The 21776-nt window shown below is 30.7% G+C and overlaps 3 protein-coding genes and 1 long non-coding RNA gene across 5 annotated transcripts; 1 reads left to right on the top strand and 3 right to left on the bottom strand.

The window, feature by feature from the left end:
* Positions 1-337: 337 nt before the first annotated feature.
* Positions 338-8616, bottom strand: LOC145939528 (uncharacterized). The gene is made up of 5 exons (XR_014425838.1): positions 8524-8616; positions 1631-2124; positions 1471-1548; positions 1153-1384; positions 338-894 (listed from the first exon to the last, which is right to left on the bottom strand). It is a non-coding gene; the product is annotated as an uncharacterized LOC145939528 (long non-coding RNA).
* LOC145939525 (uncharacterized) lies at positions 3029-5240 on the bottom strand. The gene has a single exon (XM_083043875.1). It carries the CDS (start codon positions 5214-5216, stop codon positions 3084-3086), a length of 2133 nt encoding a protein of 710 aa, XP_082900001.1. The 5' UTR covers positions 5217-5240; the 3' UTR covers positions 3029-3083.
* Positions 8617-8976: 360 nt separating the features above from the next.
* Positions 8977-10873, top strand: LOC145939527 (uncharacterized). Of its 2 annotated transcripts, none has more exons than XM_083043876.1 (5): positions 8977-9294; positions 9452-9490; positions 9577-9721; positions 9818-9980; positions 10225-10873. In XM_083043876.1, the coding sequence occupies exons 1-5, from the start codon at positions 9266-9268 to the stop codon at positions 10455-10457; spliced, it is 609 nt and encodes a 202-aa protein (XP_082900002.1). In that variant the 5' UTR covers positions 8977-9265; the 3' UTR covers positions 10458-10873. The 2 variants fall into 2 exon arrangements, with proteins under 2 accessions (XP_082900002.1, XP_082900003.1); XM_083043877.1 differs by having other exon boundaries at positions 9818-9948; positions 10225-10386.
* Positions 10874-11383: 510 nt separating this feature from the next.
* LOC145939261 (uncharacterized) lies at positions 11384-12090 on the bottom strand. Its single transcript, XM_083043503.1, has 2 exons — positions 12002-12090; positions 11384-11919 (listed from the first exon to the last, which is right to left on the bottom strand). The coding sequence occupies exons 1-2, from the start codon at positions 12087-12089 to the stop codon at positions 11384-11386; spliced, it is 624 nt and encodes a 207-aa protein (XP_082899629.1). The 5' UTR covers position 12090.
* Positions 12091-21776: the final 9686 nt, after the last annotated feature.

The raw sequence follows: 21776 nt of genomic DNA, 5'->3' as shown, positions 1-21776 counted from the left end.
TGGTGACAAAACCCGAGCAAAGCTTGCTGACATGGTTTGATGTCAAATTGTTGGCAAAATCCGAGCAAGATCTGCACGCACAATTTGAAGACAAATTGTCAACAAAAATCGAACAAACTTTGCCGTTCCAAAGCCATTTAAATTTGACGTATATATTCTACTATTATTGATCTTTTTAATTTACTTTTTTTTAAATAATTGAGATTATATAAATAAAATCTGATTTTATTTTATTAATACAAATTTTTATATAATATAAAACAATTTATACTATAAAGTATAAATATTAATACTTATTATTAAAGTTTACAATATTTTACTAATATAAAATCGCGTTTACAATTTAAATATGTGAAATATTTACAAATAAATCATATTATACTTATATAAATATATATAATAAAAGTAGAAATATTTTAATATACAGATTCATGTTTTAAAATGAAGTGGACATATTTCGTCTTTGGAGATAAAAAACCAAAAATGCTAATTGGTTCTCTTTTTTTACATAAGCGGGAAAAGAAAATGCATTATACATTTTCGGCAGCCGGCCCTTGTGAAAAAAACCAATTGACACTTTGGTTTTTTATCTCAAAGATGAAGTATATCCACATTTGAAAATATGAATCTGTATATTAAAATATTTCTACTTCTATATTATACTTTCTACTACTAAAAAACTTTTCCCTGGTGGCAACTACTTTACGGCTTGCCTACCGGGAATTCGGGAATTGTCACAGGAACTTCCCGAAATCCAATAACAGCTGTAGTATCTATACATTCTACGTAATCCTCTATCCCTTTTTTTATCCAATAACCTATCCACCTGCTAATTATGATTTCTTTTTCCTTCTTTTGTCCATCCATTGCAGGTATCCTTGACATTCGGATTTCCTAGAAATTAAAATGTTTTTATACATTAATTACAGCATTTCAAATTTTAAATATACGCATTTAATAAATGAGGTATTCCGTTAGCACACATCTTAATTGGACATTATCACTCATATCAATTAATGCTTATATATAGAGATTTTCATTACACCATGATTAAGAAATCAGGAAAATTGTATCCAATCAAAACAGAAACGGAACAAAATAGAAGACACACACATACACAAATTTGTCATTAAGTAATATCTATTGACTAACCTTAAAATTAACAATTTTTAAATATCCTCGTTAATCCTCGTTCGTGTGATTTTGCTCATCGTTCCATAAGTCTCGGTTGATGATTCTTTCTTCGATCGTTATTCATTGTCCGCGTGAATCATGTATCCTGTGCTTCATCTGTCTTTCGCCATTCGGAGAGCTTTTCGAAACTGTACTTGGAATTCCTAACAAGTCGGTTTTTCAAAATACTGGTTGAAACTTGAAATAGTCTCTAAAAAATAGAAAGCAAGCTACATTATTATTAATAGGATACGAAATATAATTACAACAGTTGTAAAGAAATAGAAAAGATGGTACCATAAATATTCATAATAAGGCCAGTGTTATGCAAGTGTTGTTGTCCTTCCTCACAGCTTCACTACGTAAATAATTGACCTAAAACAAGGTAAGTAAAAATTTATTTTATTTACATTATAAAAATATTATTAAAAGCATACACATTTTTTGTTTTACTTACGATGTTAGAATAATCTTTCGAATCTATTTCTGTTAAAGATGATATAATGGGAGGATATTTGGCTTTTGCAATGGATGGCTGCAATCCTGCATTTTTAAATTTTTTTCAGCAAAGTAGTAATTCTACAAACAAAGAATTAATCAATTTTCTAGAAATGTTATAACAGCGTAAGTGATGTCACATGTGTTGATAAATATGTTACATATCTGACACTTCAATTCTGCCTCCATATGTTCTACACAATTGTACGTCGTTCTGCAAAGATGAAATGTACACAGAGGTAAATATATAATACTATAATTTTTATTATTACACAACATTAAATCAATTCTTATTATCTTATATTTGTTTGTTCAGTTCTCCTCAAATCACTGATGTCTCCGACAATTGCTGATGTGATGTTCCTTCGTTTAAGACTTTTATCTAAAGAAGTCGTTTGGTTGTACAATGGTTTTGAAATTATGCGTTTCGAACGCGTTTTTATCTGCAAATCCCTGTAAATCAAAAAACATAGTAAGTGATAAATTTTATATAATATGTATAACACATGTATTTTGTGCTAGCTATACTCAAATATATGAAAAAAAGTTTTAAATACATTCATCTATAAGATTTTCTAAGAAACTTAAGTATTTTATTAATTGCTAAATTTCTAGTGTTTGAAAGAGAAGCAATATATTCATACAAATTATGAATACTATATATATATATATATAGTATTCATAATTTTTTTCTCTTCAAAAGTAGTTTATAAATGCATATATAAATATAAATATAACTTTTTTTTTTTTTTTTAAAGTCAGGAAATTCACTAGTGTTGAACACCCTCCACCTTGGGGGAGGCTTCAGGTAGTGTGAGGTTAGATGAACTCCAAAGTTCCAACCCGACTCACTAAAACCTGACTGTGGCATCCTATTGCACTACGAAGTAGTGTTCCCCACCTGAGAAACGCTTGCATATATTTTCCAGATAATATAACTTAATATATAACAGAAATATTTTATACAATAACTCTTATCGCTTTACAAGAATATTTTATGCAATAATTCTATTGTTTATCTCTTTTTGCAAATCCATGTTTACAGATTTTTGTTGCTTTAAGTAAACTTATAATCTATCTACAAAATGCTTCTCAATATCAAATGCAATTCAACAAAGAATGGATTATCAAGAGAAGTTAAAAAATAAGAAAAAAATCATACATCATAGTGAGTTATGCAGAGTATTGTGAAGAATATACAATACAATGAGATATAGATAAATATTATCTATGCAATGTAAGGAAATAAAGAAAGGTAACAAGACCATGAAAGAACGACAAAAATAAAAATAAGAATGATATAAAATTATGAAAACTATAAAACTATGAAAAGAAGATGTATAAGAAAAAGTACACATTCTGTGGCAATTCCTGTAAAAATAAAAATTAAAAGTTTATAGCATTGACACAAATTACATCTTCTCGCTATGTATAATTACAGCAACAATGTATTGCGACGTTTCCAAATTATTTTCTTCATCACTGTCGCTATCATCTGTCGAGGTGTTGTTGAAAAAAGGCATCCTATAACATTTTGCATGAACTTGATCTGGATGAACATACAATATTTCGTTGTTTAATGTAGCACACTTATATATTTGAAAAACAGAAGATACCAAGCCAGTATCATAAAAATCACGAACTTCTAAAAATTTTTTCACACCTAAACGAAAGGAGTTATTATCCTTAATAACGTAGAAGACAACACAGATTGATCCATCACGTAAAATACAACAACTGTCACGTACATCATCTATACCTAATAATATGTTTCTAATTTGAATTTTACGATATTGAAGACAATTACTATCATTATTATACGGCACAGATACATGGATAGACGAATCAACATCGTGATTATTGCTTGTTCCATGAACTTCTAGCTCCGCCATTCTATTGGAAAACTGTTGAAGAGGTAAACCTGGTTTCCTACAATACTTACGGAAAATCGACATATTATTTTCATAAGGAAATGCGGAAAATGAATCTAAACAACCAAAACGTCTTACATCGCTGGTAAGATGAAGAAGACCATGGACATTGTAAGTGTTGAATGTCGGACCATAAAGATTTTCACTTCTATGAACAAATTTTTGTAGTGCAAGTTCTGCAAAGCTTAAGTGTTGTCTTAACGATGAATTAGAAACCAAGACCCTTATTGCTGCATGTAAGAATAAAAAATGCTTGTACAATCGTTCATCTAGTATACCGTACATTACAACTGGGCCTGTATACAACAAAAATTGGCGAAATTCTGTTGCTTTATATTTGGAGCATATATCAAGAGATCTGGGGCGCCTTGCGAAATCCGAGGGACAATATTCTTTAAGATTATTTAATCTTGTACAAATAATATGGATGGATCTTCCTGACAACTTAGAGAGACGTGAATATTTACCATATACCCATGCAGACAAGAGTTTCTTCATTACACCTAAGCATACAAGATGCATGTACTCAAAAGGAACTTGCGAAACCATACCTATCGGAAGCATTGATAATGGGCTCCTACCTTCTTTATGATGATCCTCATCTAAACACCTGATATATTCTTCATCTGTGCGAAAAGAATGATTAGTGCCATTGAAAACATAACGACCTTCATGACGTATCCCAGAAACTTTACACTTGGAACAAGGCTGACAAGAAACATGGCTACGATGATTCAAAATGAAAGCTCGAGCTGGTGCATCAGCTATAAAACATCTCAAACGTATTGGTATTTTATTACCATGAAAATTAAGACCTCCACTAGATATAATTTTTATAACATCTACAATGAATTTTTCCAGGAAAATATTAGGATCGCATGGCTTTTTTACACCTTTATAAATACCAACTACTATTGGCCTTGCGTGCTGTATATTTGCAATTCTACATTGGATGGGCCAGAGTTGAATGCTACCAGATTTATCTAAACTACATCCGTCTACATTAAAATCTAGTTCCAATTGATTAACATGATGAATAGATGCGATGGAAATATGTGACAGATGTTGAATAATCTTTGTTTCTACATCAAAATGAATATACTCTCCTGGTTCTACATTTGACACAACAGTACATACACGTGGTGTATCAAGAAGTGTTCTAACGTCCTTTGGTAATATATTAAAACAGGGATGAGTTCGAAGAACAGATAATATGCTATTACCTTGTGCATGCGTAAGATTGTTATTGACAAAGCAAGCTGCTAAACTTTCGCGGAAAAATTCCATGGAAGTAATTTTACAGAATGATGAAATTACATCACTAGCATCAGAGACGGAAGAAGAAGAAACCTTATCGTCTTCCACAACATTGTCCCTATAATTGCAAGTGTCATTTATATTTGAAGTAGAGCCATAAAATTCGGTTATTGACAGACCAGGAGTATCTTGAATATCACATCGATTATTAGACTCTGTAATAGCAACAGTTTTGCATTTTAAACGATATTGCAAACGTAAATTTTTTCTAATTTCCCACATAATTCTACTTCGTTGCCTTCTGGATAAACTGGACATCGATTTTCGCGATATACTTAATTTTAACTTTCTTTCCATATTTACGTGTTTTCTCGAACGTGATACACCATACTGCTACAAGCGACGTGTCCACTCTACAGCTCCTTATATCCTCAGTGTCCTTGAAAAAATATAACTCGATCTCTAATTTTCTTAAAAGGTATATTCTTCGTTCACCACTGCTTCACTCGTTAATATATAACCTGCTGTTACAACTGAACTCAAAATGATCAGGGCTGGCGCTCTGCCGCTCTGTGCACAATATAACGATAAATCTTCGAGCAATAACGAACAATATAGCACAGCCTTTCCGAGAATAACGTTTTGGCGGTATAATGTCTCGCCATTTTTATCTTGGCGAGATTGCGAAAACAAAAACGGATATATGGTGGGAAATTATACCGCCAAAACATTATCCTCGGATAGGCTACGCCATGTTGCTCAAGTTCGTGATTGGTCGTAAGGTACGCATGTGCGCGCACTTTCTATAGTAAATGTAACGTGAACTATAGATAAATGCGCGCATATGCATCCAGTCTTATCGTTGTGCAGAAAGCGCGAGTCTTGATTATTCCGAGTTCACTTGTTACAGTCAGTGTTGTGAGACGGGCCGGGTTTTCTCGCGCATGCGCGGCCATAATGGCTGTTAGCAGTGATGTATCTATCTGTAGTGAAGAGGTGGTAGGAGATAGGGCGCTGACGGTTGACACTCTTGGCGGGAGAAATATGTAATATATATTTAATAATACAATATATATGTATATATATAATTGTGCATATGTATGCTGTATTATTAATTATATATTACAAATTTTTCCTTATATTACAAAAAATTTTGCAGAATTATGTGATCATGCTACATCTTTTTATCTGTACATATACCTCACTGATGCTATGTCCGCCGCGCATGCGCGAGAAAACCCGGCCCGTCTCACAACACTAGTTACAGTGTCGTGTACTAACGAACGAAGCAGTAGTGAACGAAGAATTATATATTTTAAGAGAATTAGAGATCGAGTATTTTTTCCGATACTGAAGATACAAGGAGCTGAGTGGCTACGTCGCTTGCAGTGGTATCACGTTCGAGAAAATGTAAGAAAACAATAAAATTAAAATGAGTAAGCTATGTCGCAAAAAAATCACTGTAGTTTTCACAATGGCTTAGAAAAAATTATACAAAAGTAGGAAAAATGTATGTTTGCAACATTTGTTTCACTGTAAAAATCATACAGAGTCGAATAATGATATTTAATGTTCCTGGTCGTTTTCTTCAAATATAAAAGATATGATACTTTCAATTTTATATGGATGTAGTTTAGATAAATCTGGTAGCATTCAACTCTGGCCCATCCAATGTAGAATTGCAAATATACAGCACGCAAGGCCAATAGTAGTTGGTATTTATAAAGGTGTAAAAAAGCCATGCGATCCTAATATTTTCCTGGAAAAATTCATTGTAAATATTAGAAAAATTATATCTAGTAGAGAGGTATTAATTTTCATAGTAATAAAATATAATACAATAAAGATGTTTTATAACTGACGTACCACCTCTAGCTTTCATTCTGAATCATCGTAGCCATGTCTTGTCAGCCTTTTTCCAAGTGTAAAGTTTCTGAGATGCGTCATGAAAGTTGTTATGTTAATGGCACTAGTCATACTACTCTTCGCACAGATGAAGAATACACGAAGTGTTTAAACGAGGATTACTAACAATAACTTAAGCTTTGCAGAACTTGCACTTTATTTATAAAAATGAAAATCTTTATGGTCCAACATTCAATATTTATAACATCAACGGTTTTTCTTTATTTTACCAACAATTGTGATTGTTAAGATTTATTTTCCTCATTTTGTTATGAAGATATGTCAATTTTCAGGAAATATTATAAGAAATTAGCTTTTTCACCAGTTTTCTAATAGAATTGCAGTTAGAAATTCATAGACCAAAGTAATAATCACGACTTCGTCTATTCATGTATCTTTACATAATAATGATAGTAATTGTCTTTCATATATAAAATTCAATTTAGAAACATTTGGTATAGATATATGTGACAATTGTTGTATTTTACGTAATGGCATGATCTATATTGTCTTCAACATTGTTTTTGATTTCTTTTGTTGTACAAAAACATTTTCAGAGGTTCATGATTTTTACATTGTTGGAATGGTATTTTCTGTTTTTCAGATATATCAGTGTGCCACATTAAAAGTGAAATTTTTTTATGTTTATTCAGATCAAGTTCATGCAAAATATTACAGGATGATTTTTTTCAACAACACATCAACGGATGATAGTGACAGTGATGAAGAAAATTCGGAAACGTTGCAATACATTATCGCTGTAATTATACACAGCAAGAAGATGTAAGATATGTGTCTATGCTGTAAACTGTTAATTTTTATTTTTATAGGAATGGCCATGGGACGTGTGTTCTTTTTTCTCAATCTTTGTTATATATTTTTCTCTCGTTTGCTTTCTAATAACTTTGTCGCTCTTACATGATCTTATATGTCGTTTTCTATTACTTTTCTCCTTAAATACATATTTATCATCTGAATCTTGTTATATATTGTATGTTTCTCACCATAATCTGCTTGATAACTCACTTTGACGTTCGAATTTTTCTTCTTTAAATTATTTTGTAATATCTTTTTGATAATTCTCTTTTTTGTTAAATTGCACTTGACATTGAAAAGCATGAGACATTTTTTAGATAAATTACAGATTCATTTGAGACTATACAAATATATGTTGATTTGCAAAATTAAATGAACAATGGAGCATAAAATATTTCTGTGGAATGATGAGTTATTGCATAAAATATTTCTATTCTAATAAGATATAATATATATATATGTATGTATATATATATATATATATATATATATATATATATATAATAAATATTGTAATGTCCCGGTACAAATTTTATTGTATATTTATATATAAATCATATATAACAATATAAAATTATATAGACGTATATAAAATTCTGTATAATATGTATAATTATATATATATATATAATTATACATAACTTGTACAGAATTTTATAATTTTATATTATTATATATATTATACATAAAAAATTTTTTACATGAATATATTGTAAAATAAAAGAGTAATGTATTTATAAGCTTATACTTTTGAGAGAAAAAAGTAATCATGAATATTGTAATATTGCTTCTCTTTTAAAATGCTAGAAAGTCAGTAATTAATAAATATTTAATAAGAAAATCATCTTATACATATATGAATTTATTGAAAATTTTTCATATATCTCACTATATAGCTACTAAAAATACATTTGTTACATATTACATAAAATGTATCACTTACTAATTATGTTTTTTATGTACAGAGGCTTGCAGATGGAAACCCGGCCGAAGCGCAATATTGCAAAACCGTTGCGCTATCAGACGACTTCTTCGGATGAAAGTCCAAAACGAAGGATTACATCTCAGCAAGCCAGCATTGAAGATATCGATGAGGACATCGATGATTTAAGAAGAACTACGCAAACGAATATGGAAATAAATCAAACAAACTCTTTTACTCGATCACTCACACAAAATCCAACATCTCGCACACACACATACATTCCAAATCAAACAAATGAATCATACACAAACAATGAACACAATCAATCACAAGATATGTATCAAGTATACAATGAAACACACAATCAAGCACACATATCAGATATTCGATCGCACACAAAAATTGACGCACACGACATAAACAATAAAACATACACAAACCTTCAACCGCCAAAAAATACTCAAATACATAATACAGATATTCAGTCGCAGATTAAAGCACACGACATAAATAAACACACATACACAATCAACCACACTCAGACGCAAACGTTCAATTATACAACACAAACAATAATGTAACACACACAAATTTCCAACCAAACAAAACATATTCACGTACATCTCATAACACTTATGCCCGTTCCAATGTATTACAGACTAATACGTTACATACATATCCTACACACAATTATATATCACAAACAGAAACTGATGAAAGGTATGAAGGAAGTCAAGACTCAACTCATGATCGGCATTCTATGACACATATCGACGTAATAGATAATAGGTAAATTTATAGATATTTGTATAAAATAGATGTAATTATACATTTTTAATAAAAACGTATATATTTAATAAGAATTATTTATCTGATTTTATGTAATAGTATAAAAATTATAGTAATAATATTTACCTCTGTACATGCTATTTACTCTTATTTGCAGAAAGACGCACAATTGTGAACGTGTGGAGGCAGAACTGAAGTAAGTCAAATATGTATCGTATTTATCAATACATCGTATGACATCTTTGTTATAACATTTCTGTAATACTGATCTCTTGTTTGTAGAAGAATGAATACTTTGCTGCAGAAAATATTGAAATGTGTGCAGATTCGCCGTTATCCAGTGCAGAAACCAGACATCTTTCCAATATCTACTATAAGAGAGATGGAGAGATTTGAAAGGATTGATGAGGAAGATTATACTAATGTCGTAAGTGAAACAGAAAACGTATGATTTTAATAATATTATATATATATATACATAATATAAAATTTTAATTTATAATTTTTACTTACCTTGTTTTAGATCAATTATTTCAGATATATCGGCGGCTTTAATTTGAAGGAAGCTATAAATCTCTGCTTCAAAGAAGCTATTAAAGATGAAATAACGCCATCGTTCACTTGGTGGGGCCGCGAAGAAGAACAACGGCCTTTGTATAACGCTCGCCTTACTATAGCTATTTATGGTACTCTCTTTTTCATTTTTTTTCATAACTTGTAATTAAATATTGGGTGCTTTTTATTTAATGACTAAGGTCAATCAAGGTTTGCTCTTTTAGCTGTACTCCTTCCAATGTGGAAAAAGATAAACTCTGAAGTAGTGTAACTAAAAAGAACAGATCTTAGATTTGTGCTGACTTATGTCATTAAATGTAAAACACCCATTATTGCGTGTCTTAATAATAATGTAATTTACGTTCTTTTTTTCAGAGGCTGTATGTTCCAATGAGCATTTTGAAAAACCGACTCGTTCGGAGTTTCAAATGCAATTTCGAGAAGTTCTCCGAACGGCGAAAGAAAGATTAAGGCATAGAGTACGTGATCCACGTGCGCGAAATAATCGTGGAAGAAGAAATATTGACCGTGATTTATGGAGAGACGAGCGGCCAGAGGAAACGAACGAGCAGCCAGAGGAAATGGACGAGCTAGACGACGAGAATTAAATGTTTAAATAGTTATATCTATAAAATGTACAAAGTTTTTAACTTATATAATTATATAAATTATATGACAAATATAATATTACTTCAAAATAATGCTGACTTCAGTATTTATTTTAGAATAATATATTTGTCGTATAATTAATATAATATCAATAAAATGTTTGTCATTAATTTATTGTTTACTTAAATGATACAAACTTTGTACATTTTATTGATATATAATTATATTAATAATAATTGCATTTATTTATTGTATAAATACTGCGATGCGCGGAAATTTAATATTGCGATTTTTTTAATTGTATGGAACAAAAATATATTATATTTTTATATAAAATATATATTTATTATATATTTTATTAATACATATTTTATATTGTACTTTATTTTTTGTTTAATATTTATATATAGCCTTCAAATAATGTAAACGCGAAATTTCTATTATTTTTAATAAATTTATATAATTTAATATATTATATAATATAAACTAAAATTATTGTTTTTACATAATTTCAGTTATTTCAAGAAAAAAAATTAAAAGATCAATATATATCTCGATTATTGCAGTGTAAAATGACAAATTTAAATAGCTTTGGAGCGGCAAAATTTGTTCGATTTTTGTTGACAATTTGTTGTCAGATTTCTCTGCGCAGATCTTGCTCGGATTTTGCTGTCAATTTGACATCAAGTTATGCAATAAGCTTTGCTCGCTTTTTGCGCCCAATCTGTTATTGAGTCTTGTCAACAAGCTTTGCTCGGTTTTTGTTGTCAACTTGACGTCAGATTTCACGCGCACTGATCTTGCTTGGTTTTTGTCGTCAATTTGACATCAAGTCATGCAGTAAGCTTTGCTCGCTTTTTGCTGCCAATCTGTTGTCGAGTTTTGTCAGCAAGCTTCGCTCGGTTTTTGCTGCCAATCTGCTAGCTTAATCAAGTAATAATAATTCTTGTAGCCAAATTGTAGCCTTTTTGTTAACAACAATTTGTTGCAAGCATTTGACAAAATCTGTTCGAACAGACTTGGCTGACTGGGATGTTGCTCGACTTCTGCCAGTTTTTTTATTATTTGTGATCATATTTTTGTAAGCTCTTTCTAATGATTTAAATTTATTTTCAGTTTGTATATTTGATACATTATAGCCTTGTATATTCATTTCTTCTGCTATTTTTTTCCATAATACTTTTTTGTTTCTAATTTTTCTTGTCGTAAGTAAATGTATTTTTTCTTTATACAAACACAAAAATAATTTTGTGCTTGCATCTGACCATGAAAATGTTTCTTCTATATTATCTGAGTTTTCTGGTATTCTATTTTCCATGTAGTTGTCTTGTTGATTTTCTTTATTGATTTCATTATTATTATCATTTAACGGAATGAACATTGACTTGTTGTTTACCGTACAATTTATGGAGTCGCAGTTAAAATTGATCTCTGAATAACAAATTTGAAATTGCAGCCCTCCTAAAAAAATAATATATAAATTTTCATTTGTATTGATTTCTTAATTACTCTCATATTTTATATAATAGATAATTTGACTTACCTTCAGAAATGCAAGTAACAAATCCATTTTCATCAATTGAAATATTTCCTGCTGCATCTCTTTGTATAATTGCTGTTTCACTTTCCATGACTTTGCTTTCAGCTGATCCATTAGTTATAAAAATTCTTTTATATTCTGTATAATGTAAATAATTCACAATGTTTTGATTATAAATACAATTTTATGCAATAAATACATTAGTTTAATATTTAATAGGTTATTTACAAACCTTTATTTTTATATTTACAAACAATAAATACACCTAACTACCTGACTCTATTTAAATAGATTATTATTCTCTTTTTTTAATATTTTATAAGTTACTTTAATATTTAATAAGTTAATTTAATATTTATAATTTGTTGTGATTACTTTATTTATATTACTATTTATGTTTTCGGCCATTTTTACTTACCCGGTCCTTGCACTGCACTGCCTGACCCTGCCTCAGACCTAGGGCAGCGAGTACACTGAACTATTGCACTGAACTTGGTTACACTGCAATAAAGAACGGGTTCGTTCTACGTTGCACTGCAATAAAGAACGCTTCGGTGTCACTAGTGTACACTAGTGCAGAAAGTTCAGCAATAAAGAACAAACCTAAAATCGGTTTTACTTTCGTTGTACAAACCAATATAGCTCAACAGTTTCTTCAACGTCTCCATTGTTAATAATATAATCGAAGCGGTTTGCTTGCTTTATATAAAACAAGAAAGTGGTTTTTCACTATCGGATAAGTTTGTCGCTACGGAGCCATCTAGCGACGCGGTTGCGTATTAGTCGAATGAATACATGTTTATTGCGCGTACTTATTGATGGATAGAAATATGCCTCTTGTTCTTACTGCTCCTATTTAAGTATTTAAATAAATATGATTTAGTGTGTATTACTGAGACTTATTTAAAAAATAGAGATAAGTTTAATGTTGCAGGTTGCAGGATTTAATTTAGAAAAAATGGACATATTTTAGGTCATAAAGTTACAGGAGCAGTTGTCATTCTAGCTCGTAGGCAATTGATCCAGGGACAAAAACCAGATTATTCGATATATTTGAATAAAACTGAAAGTTGTGGCATTAAAATAAAAACTTCTACGAGCCTTTTCCATGTAATCACAACAAGCGATAACCACGATTTACTTCGTGAAAAATTAGAAATACTGAGTAAGGACCATATTAATATTATTAACGCCCACTCTAACAACAATAATTTTAGCATTATATTAAGCGTTATATAAAATCAATTATACGAAAAATCAAATAATCAATAAAGATGTCAAATGCCAATAATATTAATAATATAATAAATTTTAAGTTAATATTGTTTATTATATTATTGCATTTTTGTTTTAAACAAAACGATTAAAAAATATGAATTTTACATTTTACATTTGAATATCACAGCCGTATATTTCTTCGCCTCTGATGATTCGACGCGTTTGCTGTTTTGAAAGCGACAAATATATGTGTTTGCACTGATTTATGATATATACATTGTGATATAATACTGCCGCTGCTTTCTATAGTTGACTTCAGAATCTTTCTTATCCTCAATATATTAGAAAAATATTTGTTTTCTTCAGTCTGTCGCAGTAGTCTTCTATGTTTAAATTCGTGTATGCATACACGTCTCCAGCTGCGACTAACCATTTTAGCAGATTGAATAGATTTGTAGTCTAACATAGCCATTATCATGCTTGATATTTCGAGAGGCAATTCCCTTATAAAATCGGTTTTACTTTCGTTGTATAAACCGATATAGCTCAACAGTTTCTTCAACGTCTCCATTGCTAATAATATAATCGAAGCGGTTTGCTTGCTTTATATAAAACAAGAAAGTGGTTTTTCACTATCGGATAAGTTTGTCGCTACGAAGCCATCTAGCGGCGCGGTTGCGTATTATTCGAATGAATACATGTTTACTGCGCGTACTTACTGATGGATAGAAATATGCCTCTTGTTCTTGCTGCTCCTACTTAAGTATTTAAATAAATATGATTTAGTGTGTATTACTGAGACTTATTTAAAAAATAGAGATAAGTTTAATGTTGCAGGTTCCAGGATTTAATTTAGAAAAAATGAACATATTTCAGATCATAGAGTTACAGGAGCAGTTGTCAATCTAGCTCGTAAGCAATTGATCCAGGGACACAAACCAGATTATTCGATATATTTGAATAAAACTGAAAGTTTTGGCATTAAAATAAAAACTTTTACGGGTCTAATCACAACAAGCGATAACCACGATTTATTTCGTGAAAAATTAGAAATACTGACTAAGGACCATATTAATATTATTAACGCCCACTCTAACAATAATTTTATCATTATATTAAGCGTTATATAAAATCAATTATACTAAACATCAAATAATCAATAAAGATGTCAAATGTCAATAACATTAATAATATAATAAATTTTGTTATTATTGTTTATTATTTTATTGCATTTTTGTTTTTAACAAAACGATTAAAAAATATGAATTTTACATTATACATTTAAATATCACAGCCGTATATTTCTTCGTCTCTGATGATTCGACGCATTTGCTGTTTTGAACGCGACAAATATATGTGTTTGCACTGATTTATGATATATACATTGTGATATAATACTGCCGCTGCTTTCTACAGTTGACTTCAGAATTTTTCTTATCCTCAATTTATTAGAAAAATATTTGTTTTCTTGAGTCTGTCGCAGTAGTCTTCTATGTTTAAATTCGTGTATGCATACACCTCTCCAGCTGCGACTAACCATTTTAGCAGATTGAATAGATTTGTAGTCTAACATAGCCATTATCATGCTTGATATTTCGAGAGGCAATTCCCTTATAAAATCGGTTTTACTTTCGTTGTATAAACCGATATAGTTCAACAGTTTCTTCAACGTCTCCATTGTTAATAATATAATCGAAGCGGTTTGCTTGCTTTATATAAAACAAGAAAGTGGTTTTTCACTATCGGATAAGTTTGTCGCTACGAAGCCATCTAGCGGCGCGGTTGCGTATTATTTGAATGAATACATGTTTATTGCGCGTACTTATTGATGGATAGAAATATGCCTCTTGTTCTTACTGCTCCTATTTAAGTATTTAAATAAATATGATTGTGTGTATTACTGAGACTTATTTAAAAAATAGAGATAAGTTTAATGTTGCAGGTTGCAGGATTTAATTTAGAAAAAATGAACATATTTCAGATCATGGAGTTACAGGAGCAGTTGTCAATCTAGCTCGTAAGCAATTGATCCAGGGACAAAAACCAGATTATTCGATATATTTGAATAAAACTGAAAGTTTTGGCATTAAAATAAAAACTTTTACGAATTTTTTCCATCTAATCACAACAAGCGATAACCACGATTTATTTCGTGAAAAATTAGAAATACTGACTAAGGACCATATTAATATTATTAACGCCCACTCTAACAATAATTTTATCATTATATTAAGCGTTATATAAAATCAATTATACTAAACATCAAATAATCAATAAAGATGTCAAATGTCAATAACATTAATAATATAATAAATTTTGTTATTATTGTTTATTATTTTATTGCATTTTTGTTTTTAACAAAACGATTAAAAAATATGAATTTTACATTATACATTTAAATATCACAGCCGTATATTTCTTCGTCTCTGATGATTCGACGCATTTGCTGTTTTGAACGCGACAAATATATGTGTTTGCACTGATTTATGATATATACATTGTGATATAATACTGCCGCTGCTTTCTACAGTTGACTTCAGAATTTTTCTTATCCTCAATTTATTAGAAAAATATTTGTTTGCTTGAGTCTGTCGCAGTAGTCTTCTATGTTTAAATTCGTGTATGCATACACGTCTCCAGCTGCGACTAACCATTTTAGCAGATTGAATAGATTTGTAGTCTAACATAGCCATTATCATGCTTGATATTTCGAGAGGCAATTCCCTTATAAAATCGGTTTTACTTTCGTTGTACAAACCAATATAGCTCAACATTTTCTTCAACGTCTCCATTGTTAATAATATAATCGAAGCGGTTTGCTTGCTTTATATAAAACAAGAAAGTGGTTTTTCACTATCGGATAAGTTTGTCGCTACGGAGCCATCTAGCGACGCGGTTGCGTATTAGTCGAATGAATACATGTTTATTGCGCGTACTTATTGATGGATAGAAATATGCCTCTTGTTCTTACTGCTCCTATTTAAGTATTTAAATAAATATGATTTAGTGTGTATTACTGAGACTTATTTAAAAAATAGAGATAAGTTTAATGTTGCAGGTTGCAGGATTTAATTTAGAAAAAATGGACATATTTTAGGTCATAAAGTTACAGGAGCAGTTGTCATTCTAGCTCGTAGGCAATTGATCCAGGGACAAAAACCAGATTATTCGATATATTTGAATAAAACTGAAAGTTGTGGCATTAAAATAAAAACTTCTACGAGCTTTTTCCATCTAATCACAACAAGCGATAACCACGATTTACTTCGTGAAAAATTAGAAATACTGACTAAGGACCATATTAATATTATTAACGCCCACTCTAACAACAATAATTTTAGCATTATATTAATCGTTATATAAAATCAATTATACTAAAAATCAAATAATCAATAAAGATGTCAAATGCCAATAATATTAATAATATAATAAATTTTAAGTTAATATTGTTTATTATATTATTGCATTTTTGTTTTTAACAAAACGATTAAAAAATATGAATTTTACATTTTACATTTGAATATCACAGCCGTATATTTCTTCGTCTCTGATGATTCGACGCGTTTGCTGTTTTGAACGCGACAAATATATGTGTTTGCATTGATTTATGATATACCTTCTGCTCAAAAAGTATCCGGAATTTGTAAATAAAACATTAAATGGTTAATTATTCTTCTATATTTATTTTGTCTCCTTCAAAATAATCTCCATTCTGAGCTACACACATACACCAGCGGTTAACCCATTCTTGAAAACACTTTTCATATACCGATTTTGGGATGGCCTTCAGCTCCCTCTGCGAATTCTTTTTCACTGCCTCTACCGTCTCAAAACGTTTACCACGAAGCGGCAATTTGAGTTTTGGGAAGAGAAAAAAATCACACGGGGCCAAATCTGGAAAATACGGTGCTTGTTCGATGATATGGATCGAGTGTTTGGTCAAATAATTGCATACAAGCTGCGATGTGTGCGACGGCGCTTTATCATGATGCAAAATCCACGAGTTGTCTTTCCACAAATCTGGCCGTTTGCGACGAATATTCTCTCTCAAACGTTGCAAGATCAGCAGCTATCTCTCTTTCACTTACACGACGATTTTCGAGCACCAATTTCTTTACTTTTTCTACGTTTTCGTCGATAGTTGACGTGGATGGCCGTCCAGAACGAGGCAAATCTTGAACTTCGGTACGGCCCTCTTTAAACGATTTGTACCACTCATATGCCTGTGTTTTTGACATACACGATTCCCCGTAGGCTTTTTGTAGCATTTTAAGCGTATTGGAACAAGAAAATTCGTTGGAAACACAAAATTTGATGCAAATTCGTTGCTCAACTGAATTCGACATTTTAAAATTGGCAGACAGTATTAATTATCGATCCACTCAAACACTGCAGTAAACAAACTTATCGACAGATTGATTTGAACATTGACATACAAGCCGTCAAAAGTGCTACCAATCTGAGAAAAAAACATATTCGAGATATCTCAAGCGCACGCCGTTTAAATTACAAATTCCGGATACTTTTTGAGCAGAAGGTATACATTGTGATATAATACTGCCGCTGCTTTCTATAGTTGACTTCAGAATTTTTCTTATCCTCAATTTATTAGAAAAATATTTGTTTGCTTGAGTCTGTCGCAGTAGTCTTCTATGTTTAAATTCGTGTATGCATACACGTCTCCAGCTGCGACTAACCATTTTAGCAGATTGAATAGATTTGTAGTCTAACATAGCCATTATCATGCTTGATATTTCGAGAGGCAATTCCCTTATAAAATCGGTTTTACATTCGTTGTATAAACCAATATAGCTCAACAGTTTCTTCAACGTCTCCATTGTTAATAATATAATCGAAGCGGTTTGCTTGCTTTATATAAAACAAGAAAGTGGTTTTTCACTATCGGATAAGTTTGTCGCTACGGAGCCATCTAGCGGCGCGGTTGCGTATTAGTCGAATGAATACATGTTTACTGCGCGTACTTATTGATGAATAGAAATATGCCTCTTGTTCTTGCTGCTCCTATTTAAGTATTAAAATAAATATGATTTAGTGTGTATTACTGAGACTTATTTAAAAAATAGAGATAAGTTTAATGTTGCAGGTTGCAGGATTTAATTTAGAAAAAATGAACATATTTCAGATCATGGAGTTACAGGAGCAGTTGTCAATCTAGCTCGTAAGCAATTGATCCAGGGACAAAAACCAGATTATTCGATATATTTGAATAAAACTGAAAGTTTTGGCATTAAAATAAAAACTTTTACGAGTTTTTTCCATCTAATCACAACAAGCGATAACCACGATTTACTTCGTGAAAAATTAGAAATACTGAGTGAGGACCATATTAATATTATTAACGCCCACTCTAACAACAATAATTTTAGCATTATATTAAGCGTTATATAAAATCAATTATACGAAAAATCAAATAATCAATAAAGATGTCAAATGTCAATAACATTAATAATATAATAAATTTTATGTTATTATTGTTTATTATTTTATTGCATTTTTGTTTTTAACAAAACGATTAAAAAATATGAATTTTACATTATACATTTAAATATCACAGCCGTATATTTCTTCGTCTCTGATGATTCGACGCATTTGCTGTTTTGAACGCGACAAATATATGTGTTTGCACTGATTTATGATATATACATTGTGATATAATACTGCCGCTGCTTTCTACAGTTGACTTCAGAATTTTTCTTATCCTCAATTTATTAGAAAAATATTTGTTTGCTTGAGTCTGTCGCAGTAGTCTTCTATGTTTAAATTCGTGTATGCATACACGTCTCCAGCTGCGACTAACCATTTTAGCAGATTGAATAGATTTGTAGTCTAACATAGCCATTATCATGCTTGATATTTCGAGAGGCAATTCCCTTATAAAATCGGTTTTACTTTCGTTGTATAAACCGATATAGTTCAACAGTTTCTTCAACAACTCCATTGTTAATAATATAATCGAAGCGGTTTGGTTGCTTTATATAAAACAAGAAAGTGGTTTTTCACTATCGGATAAGTTTGTCGCTACGGAGCCATCTAGCGGCGCAGTTGCGTATTATTTGAATGAATACATGTTTATTGCGCGTACTTATTGATGGATAGAAATATGCCTCTTGTTCTTACTGCTGCTATTTAAGTATTTAAATAAATATGATTTAGTGTGTATTACTGAGAATTATTTAAAAAATAGAGATAAGTTTAATGTTGCAGGTTGCAGGATTTAATTTAGAAAAAATGGACATATTTCAGATCATAGAGTTACAGGAGCAGTTGTCATTCTAGCTCGTAGGCAATTGATCCAGGGACAAAATCCAGATTATTCGATATATTTGTATAAAACTGAAAGTTTTGGCATTAAAATAAAAACTTCTACGAGCTTTTTCCATGTAATCACAACAAGCGATAACCACGATATACTTCGTGAAAAATTAGAAATACTGACTAAGGACCATATTAATATTATTAACGATATAGTTCAACAGTTTCTTCAACAACTCCATTGTTAATAATATAATCGAAGCGGTTTGCTTGCTTTATATAAAACAAGAAAGTGGTTTTTCACTATCGGATTAGTTTGTCGCTACGGAGCCATCTAGCGGCGCAGTTGCGTATTATTTGAATGAATACATGTTTATTGCGCGTACTTATTGATGGATAGAAATATGCCTCTTGTTCTTACTGCTCCTATTTAAGTATTTAAATAAATATGATTTAGTGTGTATTACTGAGACTTATTTAAAAAATAGAGATAAGTTTAATGTTGCAAGTTGCAGGATTTAATTTAGAAAAAATGAACATATTTCAGATCATGGAGTTACAGGAGCAGTTGTCAATCTAGCTCGTAAGCAATTGATCCAGGGACAAAAACCAGATTATTCGATATATTTGAATAAAACTGAAAGTTTTGGCATTAAAATAAAAACTTTTACGAGTTTTTTCCATCTAATCACAACAAGCGATAACCACGATTTATTTCGTGAAAAATTAGAAATACTGGCTAAGGACCATATTAATATTATTAACGCCCACTCTAACAATAATTTTATCATTATATTAAGCGTTATATAAAATCAATTATACTAAACATCAAATAATCAATAAAGATGTCAAATGTCAATAACATTAATAATATAATAAATTTTATGTTATTATTGTTTATTATTTTATTGCATTTTTGTTTTTAACAAAACGATTAAAAAATATGAATTTTACATTATACATTTAAATATCACAGCCGTATATTTCTTCGTCTCTGATGATTCGACGCATTTGCTGTTTTGAACGCGACAAATATATGTGTTTGCACTGATTTATGATATATACATTGTGATATAATACTGCCGCTGCTTTCTACAGTTGACTTCAGAATTTTTCTTATCCTCAATTTATTAGAAAAATATTTGTTTGCTTGAGTCTGTCGCAGTAGTCTTCTATGTTTAAATTCGTGTATGCATACACGTCTCCAGCTGCGACTAACCATTTTAGCAGATTGAATAGATTTGTAGTCTAACATAGCCATTATCATGCTTGATATTTCGAGAGGCAATTCCCTTATAAAATCGGTTTTACTTTCGTTGTATAAACCGATATAGTTCAACAGTTTCTTCAACAACTCCATTGTTAATAATATAATCGAAGCGGTTTGGTTGCTTTATATAAAACAAGAAAGTGGTTTTTCACTATCGGATAAGTTTGTCGCTACGGAGCCATCTAGCGGCGCAGTTGCGTATTATTTGAATGAATACATGTTTATTGCGCGTACTTATTGATGGATAGAAATATGCCTCTTGTTCTTACTGCTGCTATTTAAGTATTTAAATAAATATGATTTAGTGTGTATTACTGAGAATTATTTAAAAAATAGAGATAAGTTTAATGTTGCAGGTTGCAGGATTTAATTTAGAAAAAATGGACATATTTCAGATCATAGAGTTACAGGAGCAGTTGTCATTCTAGCTCGTAGGCAATTGATCCAGGGACAAAATCCAGATTATTCGATATATTTGAATAAAACTGAAAGTTTTGGCATTAAAATAAAAACTTCTACGAGCTTTTTCCATGTAATCACAACAAGCGATAACCACGATTTACTTCGTGAAAAATTAGAAATACTGACTAAGGACCATATTAATATTATTAACGATATAGTTCAACAGTTTCTTCAACAACTCCATTGTTAATAATATAATCGAAGCGGTTTGCTTGCTTTATATAAAACAAGAAAGTGGTTTTTCATTATCGGATTAGTTTGTCGCTACGGAGCCATCTAGCGGCGCAGTTGCGTATTATTTGAATGAATACATGTTTATTGCGCGTACTTATTGATGGATAGAAATATGCCTCTTGTTCTTACTGCTCCTATTTAAGTATTTAAATAAATATGATTTAGTGTGTATTACTGAGACTTATTTAAAAAATAGAGATAAGTTTAATGTTGCAGGTTGCAGGATTTAATTTAGAAAAAATGGACATATTTCAGATCATAGAGTTACAGGAGCAGTTGTCATTCTAGCTCGTAGGCAATTGATCCAGGGACAAAAACCAG

Source organism: Prenolepis imparis, unplaced genomic scaffold, assembly GCF_030444845.1.
Source record: "Prenolepis imparis isolate NDT839.2.m4 unplaced genomic scaffold, iyPreImpa1.0 SCAF_8, whole genome shotgun sequence".
Taxonomy (NCBI): domain Eukaryota; kingdom Metazoa; phylum Arthropoda; class Insecta; order Hymenoptera; family Formicidae; genus Prenolepis; species Prenolepis imparis.
Note: the sequence above shows the minus strand (reverse complement) of the source record. Positions and strands in the feature narration are given on the sequence as shown.

What these genes read in the sequence shown, in the direction of transcription:
- LOC145939525 (XM_083043875.1), bottom strand. Translation starts at nt 5,216, where the DNA reads ATGGAAAGAAAGTTAAAATTAAGTATATCGCGAAAATCGATGTCCAGT.
- LOC145939261 (XM_083043503.1), bottom strand. Translation starts at nt 12,089, where the DNA reads ATGGAAAGTGAAACAGCAATTATACAAAGAGATGCAGCAGGAAATATT. An exon ending in TGTTACTTGCATTTCTGAAG is followed by an intron (nt 11,920 to 12,001) that starts GTAAGTCAAATT and finishes TTATTTTTTTAG; the next exon opens with GAGGGCTGCAATTTCAAATT.
- LOC145939527 (XM_083043876.1), top strand. Translation starts at nt 9,266, where the DNA reads ATGACACATATCGACGTAATAGATAATAG. An exon ending in CGTGTGGAGGCAGAACTGAA is followed by an intron (nt 9,491 to 9,576) that starts GTAAGTCAAATA and finishes TCTTGTTTGTAG; the next exon opens with AAGAATGAATACTTTGCTGC. An exon ending in AGGAAGATTATACTAATGTC is followed by an intron (nt 9,722 to 9,817) that starts GTAAGTGAAACA and finishes ACCTTGTTTTAG; the next exon opens with ATCAATTATTTCAGATATAT.